Raw genomic sequence first — 12,725 nt, forward strand, 5'->3', positions numbered from 1 at the left:
AAAAGCGTATTGGTAGATTGGTACTTGACTGCTTTGTTTCAACCTCAAATTTTTGCATAACAAGGTTATTCCAAAAAACACTGTGTAACAGAAAAACAGCTGTTGAATTGGGATTTTTTTTTCATCAAGAATATTGAGCCACAGCAAAAATTAATTTGTTCAGAAACACAAAGCAAGTCCTTAGAGAACTGAGACTGAATTCTTCCTAATTTCTTGCTGCATTGAATTAAGTACAAAGTTGTGTTCTTTCCAAGTAATACACAAATGCAGACAGCATTATTTTTTTGAGTGCTCTTAAGAATATAGCTTGTCCAAACAACCTGTTGAAATATGTCAACTTCCTCAGCATTTGATACAGGAATACTTAAAGGATAATTAATTTTATCAAATTTCTGGCATAGGTTGTGTGAGGAGTTAAAAGGTGCTCTTCACTGAAGGTTCTGAAGGCTTTACTTTACTTCTGAGGTCAAAATAAAAATTGATTGCATACAGGTCCAGAAAGGAATTTGGTCTCTGTCTCACTACCTTCCAAGTGGCAACATACGATTTCAGACACAAATTGAGTAAGTTCCACCTTAAAGTTAGTTAAGCCTAACAGAAGAAAAATAACTGTTCAGTCTTGTACACGCTCTAGAAATCCTGTTTAGTAAAGATGTATATTATGCAAACATTAAATGAACACTTTAAAATGTTGTTGTGACAGTTGGATCCATCAGATTTTGGGAGGCTTGTACCTATAGCTCCTACACCTGAAATGCTAAACATTGAAGATGTATGCTTAGATATAATCCTGCAGTCTATTTGGTGTATAAGCAAGGCCTTAAGAGGAATTCAGCAATATACATTTTCAGGTTATCTCCTTTCCATAGCATTCAATGCACCATGATGTAGCTTCCCTTCTTGAAAAGATCTTTTTGATCTTTAGCAAGAGTTGAATGTAAACAATTGGATTTAACTGCAATTTACAGGTTTGTGAATCATGTGGATTTTCATCCCAGTGGTACATGCATTGCTGCGGCTGGTACAGATAACACAGTGAAGGTGTGGGACGTTAGGATGAATAGACTCCTTCAGCATTATCAAGGCAAGTTAAGATCTTAGAAAAGCTGGACCTTTCTATGTGTTGATACGAATTGCTCTGAAGTCCAAGGACTGTTTCTCCATCACCTGCTGCTTTTCCAGAAAGGCACTGGGTTAGGCCTGCCAGTGGAAGCCTTTTTTTACCAAATATCATGTTTCGCTTTGTGTTCGCTCCAAGACTGATTCTCACATGTTGGTGAGAACCACCTCTATTCTGATTTCTCCTCCACTATCCACCATAAAAAAGCAAAAAAGCCTCAATGCTGGAACAATGTTGCAGGTGTGCGTGGGTGTTATTTGTGATGCCACTTGGTTCGTATTCACTGATTTTGAGATGGTGTGTAGTGAAAAGGATGTAGTCTTTGCCTCTGTATAAGCCTGTGGGACAAGTCAGATGCATTCCAGCAAAGCAAAAGGTTAAGTTCTCTGTGAGAAAATTAGGAAAAGTTAACAAAAGAGGAAAACCAAAATCAACCAATTGCATTTCTATACCATGATCCTTGTTTATGGTTCCTCCTGCATTATCTGGTTTTCAGCTTCTAGAATTAGTTTTGACCTTGTTATGACTTGTCCAGATTGGCTTGTCCTTGGATTAGCTAGTTTTTATATTTAGGAGTCTGAACCTCCACGCCCACCCCTTTCCAAACGGCATCTCCTGCCATTACCTGTTCTTGTCAAACTGATTAGTGCTGCTGTTTGGTAGAACTGGGTACGAAAAATGTGCTTTCCTGTCCTTGCAAGTTCCTTGTGAGTTTGATTGTCCCGTTTTGTGAATATTAGTTTCCTGAGCCTAAATGAAGTATTTCTTTCCTTTACTATACCAATTCTTAAGGCTGCTGTAGTATTTTGTAAATCCATACATTCTCAAGTGCCGTTTCCACTATAGATAGCTTGTTAAACTTAATTTTGTTAACTTTTCACAAAGACTGCTTCTGGCATGCTAGTAAAGCAGATCAGAGGTACTGAGCGGGAGCTTCTGTGTTCTTTCTGCCATCCGCATCGAATACTGTCGGTTCCTGCTGCAACAGCCTCGCAACTGAATGCTGGGCAGAAAATACATAGTAAAATAGCTTGTGGTTGATTCCTGCTAACTTTACAAGTTAGTTTTTGAGTTCTAAATTAAAGCTTCTGCTGGCTTTATGTAGCAAGAATCACTTTTTAAGGTGCTTTTGACTGTGTATCCCTTTACTCACAGGGTGACGAAAGAATTTACAGGCTCTCAGTAAAAGTTGTCTAGTTTCCCTTGATACAGAAAGGCAGAGAAACTGGAGTGATGTTTAAGGAGCAGAGTTCTTTGGTTTGTCTTTCTTCACAGCAACCTGTGAAAGACTAGACCACTTCTGGTAGATGAGAGCGATGGTGGTTACTCATCCCAAAGCAAATGCAGGTTGTCTGCAGAGAAACTAATATCATGGAAGTCATTTGGATTCCATAAAAAAGAAAATAAAAGCTCCTCAAAAAGAGGTTGCTGTGGAATAGAAACAGTCTGGCAATAACTTCAGAATGCTTTTGTAGTCCTGTATGTAGAGGGCTGTTCTTCTGCTGTTTGCATATAGATGGAAACACTATTATGATCATCTGATCTGACTATTAAGCACTGATGGTGACACCACTATCATTGGAACAGGGTTTTTTCTTGAGTAGGAAAAAAAATAAACTCTTACTCCTTATTTCTAGCATCAGTCTCCTGGACTTGCACTGTGTTTTTATTCTTGGCTTGTAGTGTGGTCCTCTCAAGTGTATTCTCCCTGCGTAGTCAAGCTGAGCAGTCTTTGAATTATTCTTCAGTTGGAATCCTGCCTGAGCTCCTTGAACTCTCATATAATGTGATTTATTTTTTTATTTCTTCAGTGATTCTTACGGACTCAGAATCACTCCCAGTTCTCTGATAGTTAACAAGATCCAATGGAAATCAAGCCTTCTAATGACTGTTCCAAGTCATCAGTATAGAGCTGGTACAATTACAACGATGAATACTGAAGTGTAATTCTTTGTGTAATAAGTATTGTTAACTTGTGACCCATATCAATACTTGGAAATGCCCTCTTGAAGTCTTGTTGCTAAAATAGGTAGTGTGTTTAAATACTTGAACAGTGTCAGATTGTCCTTTAACCTACTTTATCAGCTTTTCAACAGTGGCAAGATCTGCAGTGTGTTTCCAGCCACAGTATAACTTGGCTCAAAAAATCGTCTCTTCCTGCTTTCCACTTACTGCTATTAAATTGTCTGAATCTAGTGCGGTTTAGGTTTGGCTGCCAGGTTTATTTTTTGTCTTGGAATTACACATTTCCCCTGTATCCCACCCTTACTGAATGGCATTTTAGTCTGACACACTTGCTATTGAAGAGATCTTTTTCCTGTTATGAGTGTTATTTTTAACAGCTACTATATAAATCCTAATTGTCTGTTAAACTTTGAACTAGAAATAGTCATAAAGGCCAAAGAGACCTACAATTGCAGTGGTACCTGCATGCAGTCATTGCATGCACCTGTGGCTGCAAACTGATGCGTTTTTAATGTGTTCTGGAGATGTGTTTGTTAAGTCCCAATCTTCCAAGAGTTTATACCTGTGCCTTTTGGCTAAACCGGGTTTAGCTTTGTGGCTGTCCTATATGAAGCTGCTGTCTCAGTCCCACTAGATGGCATCTTTTCCTTTGGTTCGAGCTGCCTCATGTCAAGGGAATCCATTTTAAAGATTAAGTTGCATGGAGGAGTTAATAGATGAGTAGCCCTGCCAGTTGTTTTCCAAAACTGATTAGTCTTTTAGTAGTGTTGCTCTTGTCGCCAGGACAAGAAAGTTTCCAGGAAAGCTGGAGGTAGAGAGCAAACTGCAAAACTTTTGTATTGTGTGTAGTTTGGTGGGTTTTTTTGGGTTTTTTTTTTGAGCAAAGTAAAGTATGCTCTGGTCACGCTTACTGTACAGAACAGACAGATGCTTTATTCAATCTTCTACTTGGCGCTAACATTTTTGTACAGCAGATCATCCTCCTACAAAAATGGCCGATGTTTATCACCTGACATTTTTGCCCTGTGCAAAGTTGTGTGTGGGGCACCTCTGTTGCAGATCTGAAAACAGCTTTTTTTTTTTTTTTTTTTAATAACTGTGTTTAAAAAGAACAGTTGGTACTCTTACACAGTTCAGATGGGGCTGGATAGTAGTTCTCTCTTTGCTAGGGACTGTGATTATTTCAAGTCCATCCTAATTTATCTTCTCACTGGTGTTTACTAAGTTGTTGCATTCACTGTTTACATACAATTAGTACTGTCAGACTTGGGACAGTTATGTTCAGTCACTCTGTAGGCTGGCATGACTCAGTTTTAGTTGTTAACCCCCCAGTCTAAGTCCCTTACCTGACTGTTATTTTTCTAGGGCTTGGCTAGTGGAAGGGTAGGCTTGTATCAGCAAGTCACTGGGAGATGCCACCTCATGCTGCACCGGATTTGTTGTTTGCCAGATGAAATCAAGTGAGGTTGCAGGACATGTAGGCAAGTTTTTGCAGAGGTGTTGTGAATGGTCTGGTGGGAGGTATGAGCTGGTTTGACAGAGGAGAGGTGAAGTTTTCTCTGAGCTTATGACAGCCAGGAACTCCTCAGATGCAGAAGCTGTGACTGCTTATACAGCCACAGTCTGTGTGATTTCTTTTGATTATGAAAAGGTTTTTTTGTGAAGCTGGAAATACTTTATTTGCTGTCTAGAACTTGGAGGATATATTATTAATTTGTGTGATTCTTTTCAGGACTTGCCTTAGTCAAGAAAATATGTTTGCCTTTATTTGAATATATAGACACTAATGGAGTGAGGAATATTACAGATCACTCAGAATAAAACTTTCGAAGGGTAAATGTATTTGGCATTCTTTCAGGGGGAAAAACTCCACATAGAATTTTTATCCTTTAATACCTAGTACAGTACAGGGCTGGGGGAGACACAGGAAGATCTAGCAGTGTGGTAGGAGCAGTGTTCACCAACAAGAGTAACTGTTCAGAAGTTACCTGTGGTAAGGTTTTCTTCTGTGTTTTTAGTCATACAGGTCAAGAACTTGTTCTCAGAACTTAAGCTGAGGTATCTCGTGTTCGTGAGAGTTTCAAAAGTAGATGCATTCTGTTTTACAACTGAGCAAGATTATTTCAGATTTCTGCTTAAAGTCAACATCTGGGGGAAAGAAAAAATTGGTTCTTTTGTCTTTCAGAATTTATTTTGAGGTTTTTTGATGTGCGGTTTGGATTTGAAATGCACAGTAGACTCTCAAGGGACTGTAAATTTAGTTGAGAGGGGGATGTATTACTAGTAGTAGATTCAAGATACCAGGGCATTTGGAGGACACAGAGTATAATTGAGAATAATTTGATAGTTAAAACCCTCTTCAGGCATAGTCTTAGTATTCTTTAATGTCAGACATGCTCAGCAAACTATGCATGTGTAATGTACTGCTTTTTCTCATAAATAAATATGTTCAATAGCCTGTTTTTTAGAAGTTCAAGGAGGGGGGAAAAAGCCCTACATTAGTTAGATGTTTAATGTTACAGTGAACTTAAGTGTAGTTTGACTTTTTTGCTAGAGCGTTTTCTTTAGCTCTTTTCAAAATAACTCTTAATCTTCATACAGGAAGGATTAATTTGTTGGAAATTCATACCCTTGATAGTTTGTCTGTTCATACTTGTTTTAAATTTTCGGTGAGCCAAACTGGATGTCTGAAGAAATACTGCTTATACTGGTCCATTTTCAAGTTGCTGATTCTTCTTTCCTAGTTCCTCTTAAACCCAATCCTGGTTAGAGTTGGGTAGGAAAACAGAAGAACCTGTGCAATGCCAAGCTTCAGTTTGTCTTTCATTGTAATTTCAGTCATCATCTTAACGCACCAGCATATAGATTTTATTCTAGAGAAAGACTTGAGAGCGAGAAGAACAGATCCACAATAGTAAAATTTGTCAATGTCCAGCTCTTTCACAGAATCATATAGCTCACTTGTGCATATAGTTACATTTTGGGGCTATGCTGGAAGCTTTTGTAGCCTTAAATCTCCCAGAATAATTGGCAAAGCTTTTTTCTTTTCAATAAAGTAGTGCCTATTTTTACAAGAATTGAGTACTGCCCTTCTTCGCCAGTGCTTTGAAGAGATTTTGTGGAATGTTTCTCCCATGATAATTTTCCTGTTGAACTTTATAACAGAAAATTGGAATGTACTTGTACTTTATTTTATTCTTTTGCCTTGGGCTTATGTAAACTGGTCTCGGTGACTATTATATATGTTTTTTCCATCTGTAGTGCACAGTGCAGTGGTAAACAGTCTGTCTTTTCACCCCTCTGGAAACTATCTGGTTACTGCTTCCAATGATTCAACTCTTAAAATTCTGGACTTGCTGGAAGGAAGACTTCTGTATACTCTTCATGGTCACCAGGTGAGGCAAAGCCTTTTACACATTATGTGTAGCCCGTAACAAACTGGGCAGATTTGTGCTTGAGCCTTTAATTCTTCATGGCCAAAAATATTTTGAAAACTTTCTTGCATAAAATTACGATGATAGTACTACTAATAATCTTTGAGATCATCACTGTTTTGGAGGGGAGGCCTAGGGTGAAGGAAAGAGGTAAGGCAGGAATGGAAAGCATGAGAAAGCAAGACAAAAAGGGAGCTCCAGTACTGAGGATGCAAGTGTGAGACCTAAGGGGCACAGTCAGAGCTATGCCCTAGACTCTAATCCTGTGTCTGTCATGCATTCTTTGTGCAGCTCTGACTGTCTCCCCCTCTGGAGTGGTGCAAATAACACTTGGCCCCCTGGTGTAGGTGTTGTGAAGGTGAACGCTGTTCATCTGACAGGAGACTTAAGGACAGTAGTGGTAAAATGGAGGAAATCCATTTTGGGGTGTGATTTTGGAACATGTTTCCATTTTGTTAATGGACTGAATTAAATAATTGAAGGTGATAAATGCTTCTGGTTAGTTAAGTTTAACTGATTGGCCTATTAGCGTTATGCTGCTGGATGTGTTGCTTGTAAGGTTAATTATATGAATCCTTGGGGCTCTCTTTTTAAATGTTAAATGAAAATAAATAGACCAATTTCATTGTTCATGCTGAGTGGGGCTTAAAGGCATAAAAAAGCAGACCTGCTTTAAAGGTTCCCTTCCCACAGGGACAGAGAACAGCAATTCTTAACCCACTTGTATCTCTGTTAAAATGGGGGCTGAGTCTTACAACATCAAAACTAGCCAGCAAAAATAACAGCCTGAAGCTGTTGCGGGTCATGGGCATGGTTCTGGGCAATAATAGTAGCTGTGTAAGCTGGAAAACTGATAATTCTGGCTTCTAGTAGCTTTGTTTAGTGACTGCCTTGTCTGATGTCTGGAAAGATCAAGTTTGTTCTGTAACTTCTCTTTTGCTGTCTATTGATAAACTTTTCTCCTTTTTTGTAATAATAATGGAAAAACAGGACAGCCTCATACTTAAGACTCTACTTCATGGAAAGATGTGATTAAAACCGACCGAAGGGTTCAAATGTTGAAAAGAATGGGGGGGGAGGATAACAAATCCTGGTTATCCTAACATGTAAACCCTAACTACATAGAACATTCTTACTTTGAAAACTAGACTAAGTGGATACTCTTATCAGATGGGGGCTGCAAAGCTTCGAACTGTTGTCTTAATTTTGTTTTCATATTTGTCTTTTGTGTTCTGGAAAAGGGTAAGTGTGGGAAGACAGTGAATCTTTGCACCTTTCATCCTTCCCTCAGGAAGGGATGTGCCTGGTTGGTTATTGTTCAGCAGGAAGCTGAACCTGCTTTCCATTTTCCTCCCTTCTGAGATGTAGGTTGCTTCTCACTGAGTGCAGCGGCACAAAACACCCCACAGAGTTTAGCTTTGAGTGAGAGTCCAAAACTGACTATGGTGGTGGAGGTCTTCAGAGTTAGATAATGGAAAGGCCGTTAAGGCTGATGCTGTACTTAACTCAGGGCTTCTATGAAACAGTTGATTTGTGAGTCATCTGTTCAGAAGTAAACTTAAAGCTCCATATTTCCCCTCCCCCACTGTTTCAGATCAGTAGGACCTCTGCCACTCTTTCCTAGGCATCTAACTGGTATTGGAAATGCTTTGACAGTGGAACAGCTGAAGGGTAGTTGCCATTGTGGGATTTTGCCTCCTTCAATTTGGAAACAAGCAGAAGTATGAAAGTGGCTGGTTGTGCTTTTTGGTCATCTTCGAGGGTATTGCACCAAGGTGGCAGTGGAACCAGTTCTAGCATAGCCCTGGCTGGCATTCCCTCTGTTGGCATGTCCTGTTTTGTTGTGGGTTAGTTCTTTTGATGCCTGATTTAACAGATACACTTTTAGTGGAAAAATAAGGTATGATTACCTGTGCTCCATTCACAGTAAGCAACTGGCAGTGACAACAAGCCCTGCTTTTACCAGAAGCTGCTGGGGTGGATTGCTGCACTGGCCGCAGCGTTTAACTGCTTTGCTCATAGATAAACCCAGGCTGCTTAGTGCTGAGGGCTTTATTTTCCCCTCCATTCTCACTGTGATTTCTGCCAGTATCTCAAAGTGGCTAAAAATGAAGTGGGTGTGGATTTTTTTTGGTCATTAAGTAGATTTGCCTTTTTAAGTGAGGGCTATAGGTTAGTCACCAAATGAACAGCCTGTTCTGAAGACATTCTTGAGTTGTGACTTCGTGTGGGTGATTGAATATGCTGGTTGAGACTTTGTTCCTGCTCTGACAGCGGACTGCCATTATGTTGTTCTGGGAAGGGTGCATGCGAGTGGACACTTGAAGGAAAAAAAAACTTTAATGTCCTTAAGACATACTTTGACGCAACTGTTGGAGTGCCAGGAATTTGTTAGCAGCTGATTAGCTGTAGTTTACATAGGGAGGATTGCCAAGTTTACATTGCTGTCTTTAATTGTAATGTAGCTGGCCCCCTCGTAGCAGAAGGATTGTTAGAGACGGGAGTTTGCAGCTTGGAGCTGACATCTTGCAGCTGCAAAGTATCATTCTGTATTGTGCTGCATATTTTAGTTCTGGAGTGCTTCAGGCTGTGAAGTACTCTTGCCTAATTCCATACAGATGAGACACCGGGTTGGTATGTAGGTCCAACTCTGGTACTGAATCATCGTTGGGGAACAGAATGTTTTGGGGCTCATAAGTCACCTCCGGAGAGTTGCTAGAGGAGAGCAGGTATGTACACAGTGCTTGTCTGCCCTTTGGGGTGGTTTGGTTAGAGCATTTCCAGACTGACTTCCTTAGTGAAATGGAAGTTCTCAGTAAATATTTAGAAAACATCTGCATGGTTATGTTTATAACTAGGAAGACAGAAAATGCAAAATTACGATTCTCTAAGCAGGCTTGACTTGAACCCTGAAGTAGCTGCGTTCTACCTACCTGGGTGGCATACATGCTGTCTGCTTCTGAGCAGGTGCACAGGAAACAAATGTGCTCCTTTACGGTCTGCTGCCAGCTCTACCTAGGTGGTGGTAAACTTCCACGCAGGCCTAGTCCTCTGTGAACGAAGTGAGGACATCTCAGGGCTGCACAGAACTGGACCAACAAAGGGAGAGAAAGGTGTGTTGCAAATAGTAAGTAGTTGATTTTAGATCAGTTGTTTTGAGTATTAAAAGGAAATAAGAGTGCTCTAGTCTTCCCTGGTATTTTTTTAAACTGAAGCTTTCAGGACTTAAAAAGCTACCCAAGATTCATTATAGGGTGCCAGTATACATTTTTCCCCGTGTTAGCTGTAGCCCTTACTCCTTGGTGAAGGAAGGTGCAGGCATGACAGTCTTGCCCTGTGTAGTAATACAGGTATTTTTCAAAGTTCAGTGGACTGAGAATCCTTCTGACTTCTTGTCAGAGGTATTCTGTGTGAAAACATCTCTTGCTGCCATTGCCGTCTCTGTCCCCAGTGCTTTTCTCCTTGGTTCCCTTTTCCTCTCCCTTTCTCTCCTTTTGTGTTACCACTCTCATTGTGCAGTTCTTAGGAATCTGCTTTTTTAATCTAAGCATTTTTCTTCTCCTTACTGTTGGAGATGTGGATTCTTTCTGCAGTTCCTATAGCTTTGCACTCTGTCCCTGCTTGAGAACAATACTTGGTGCTGTCCTGCACTTCTTCATTAGCAAATGTGCAATACCAGGACTGACACCTTTTCCCCTTCTCACATCTTTGGGATATCTGTGTTGTTAGTAAAAAATACAACAAACATCCATGCTTTCATAGCTACTTTTTTTTCCTAGCTCTTATCTCTTTGTAAGATTGGGGTTTTTCTGTCTGATGCTTCTTCTGCAGGATATGTACCAAAGTGGGTGTAACTTTGTCACCAGTCTTGCCTTTTGTATTTCTTCCTGCCTCTGTCGTCTTCTCTGCATTATCTTTCTTTTCCTACTAAGTATTCTGCTATTGTCTTTCACCTTTTCTGATGAGATAGAATAAATCTTCGTAGCTGTGGATTTCCTGGCTGCATGTTCATCATTGATGCTGGGATACAGGCTCAGTACTCCCACCGTACCAAGAGGTCTGTTGGTTTGTATCGGTCTTCACTGAACTCTTTTCACTGCTTTCTCTGCTGCTGGAACGAAGTGATAGGTGAAAGACACATGACATTCACCTTTTTGTTTCAGACTGTGCTCTTTGGCACTTGAATGCATTTATCGAGTTTCTTACCTGCCCTTGGTGTTTTCCTAATTGTCTTGGTCACTTACTCTTTGCATCTTTTGCTCCTCTACCCTCTGTCATTTCAGTGTCCATCTGTCCAAGTGTGACTTGCTGCCTTCTCCAATGCCATGAAGCAGTTGAGAGCATTGTGAACAGTGACAATGACTGCTCTGTTTATTATTGTTTCTTTTATACCTTGAATTGATGATCCCAGTGTGATGGTTGCTGCTGGATTTGCTTCTCAGGCTTTGTCACCACTTGTATCTCCTTTTTCTCTTTGCACTAGTTAATTTGTTCAGGGACAGTTTGACTGAATGTACTGGCTCCTATCTCCCCACTTTTACATCTCCTTGTGGGCAGTGGAAGAGGAAGCTCTTCTTTAATTTGACTCTTTGCATCCTCTAGATACGCCTTGTTCTTTTACCTGGCTCTTCTCTGGTATGCGTTAGTTTCTCTCAGGATTTAAAACATAAAACAAGAAAAAAAATCTACTTGCATCCTTGGCCCCACTTGTCTCTCCAGCTACTTTCCCCTCTGCCTCTCCTTTCACTGTGCAGACTGTGCATCATTAAACTACTCTCCTCAGGTTTATTCCTGGACCCTCTCCAGCCTGGCTCTTGTTTCTTATGTTATGCTGAAGCCAAAATGTTAGCTCTGTTCCTAGCTGAAGATTGCAAGTCTGGCCTCTCTTGAATTGACTGTTGCTCTTGGCCCTGCTGTTCTTGAAATAGTGTGCCTTCTGTCCTCCAGCAGTTCTATGGGAGTGGAAATGGTGTTCAGGAGGGCTTTTGCTGTGATTGTCTGCTTATTATTTATAGATGGTACACATTCATCTGCTATCTGCATGCGGTTATGACTGTTTCCTCCAGGCATATTTCCGTTTCTACAAACTAAACTCTTGGCCTTTCTCTTAAGTATTTATTTCAGAGAAATCTATTTTTAACTCCGCCTTTGAAAGCTTTGTGTTCAGGGATGCTGTTCCTGTTGTCTCTTGTCATCCCTGTGTCAATTGTTACTGATGCTCTTAGCATCCTGCCAGTCACTTGTTCAGTGTTGTAATTTGTGTCCTGGCTTGAGATCCCATCTCTCTAGGTGATGAATGCATTCAAGCCATTCAGCATAGTTCTGAACCTCACACTTAACGTTTTGTGTAAGCTGATCCACCTGTGAATTGCTAGGGCAATAAAGGCTTTGTGATCACTAGCTTCCTTCTGTAGGAAGTGGGGGAAAAAGAGGCGAAGGTATAATCTCTGTCTCTGGGTTGGGTGATGGTCTGCACATAAACTAGATTATGTAGCATGCTGTGCCCCACCCTTCTTAGCTAGGACTGGCATGCCACCAGGTGTTTCAGCTACCATGGTGTGGCTGTCTGACCTTGCCTGTATCTTGTTCATTGAGAATGCTGCTACAAAGGACTAGGTTTGATCCTGTTATCATTCCTTCTGTATGGCTTCCGTTTTGCTTCCAGTTTCTTTGCTGCATCCAGTGTGTGAGCCATTTGTCCTTTTCAAGGCTCCCTGGGGCTTATGCCCTCCCTGCCTGGTACCCCTCTTTAACTAGAGGGGATGAATGTTGATTAGTGGCAATGTTCTTCCCACTCAACACTTCCAGTGGATGACTTTTTGCTCTCTTCTATATTTTCCTCAAACTTTCTGCAGCATTCTCCCTTACTATAGTAGTTTCAGACTCTATTTGACATGCACAAAAGCTCAGCAGTCTTCATGTTGGACTGCTGAGGACTAAATAGAAATGTTCCTTATTGCTAACGTGATGTATCTCATTGTCCATTCCTATCTCTCTGCAGCTTGCTGTTTAATCTACAGTAAGAAGCTGTAGGAATTTGGGGGCTGATGCTAGCACCTAGCACAATGAGGATGCAGAACTGGAGCACCCAGTAGAAGGGCATTTGTATCCTGCTACAGGAAGAGGAGAATAAAGTGATCCTTTAGAAGGTTGCTGCATCTCACGTGTTCTAGTTGCATGGGAGATAAGCTTAAAATTCTCCCTAC

The 12,725-nt window shown here is 40.7% G+C and overlaps 1 protein-coding gene across 5 annotated transcripts in view; it reads left to right on the forward strand.

Moving 5' to 3' along the window:
• Nucleotides 1-12,725, forward strand: part of POC1A (POC1 centriolar protein A) — a 62,799-nt gene that overhangs the window by 13,168 nt on the left and 36,906 nt on the right. For all 5 annotated transcript variants that reach the window (XM_040591335.1, XM_040591337.1, XM_040591339.1 and 2 more), the window contains exons 6-7: nt 969-1,084; nt 6,347-6,480. In XM_040591335.1, the coding sequence (XP_040447269.1) occupies nt 969-1,084; nt 6,347-6,480 (250 nt within the window). The remainder of the gene's footprint in view (nt 1-968; nt 1,085-6,346; nt 6,481-12,725) is intronic.

This window comes from Falco naumanni, chromosome 4 (assembly GCF_017639655.2).
Source record: "Falco naumanni isolate bFalNau1 chromosome 4, bFalNau1.pat, whole genome shotgun sequence".
In the NCBI taxonomy this organism is placed as follows: domain Eukaryota; kingdom Metazoa; phylum Chordata; class Aves; order Falconiformes; family Falconidae; genus Falco; species Falco naumanni.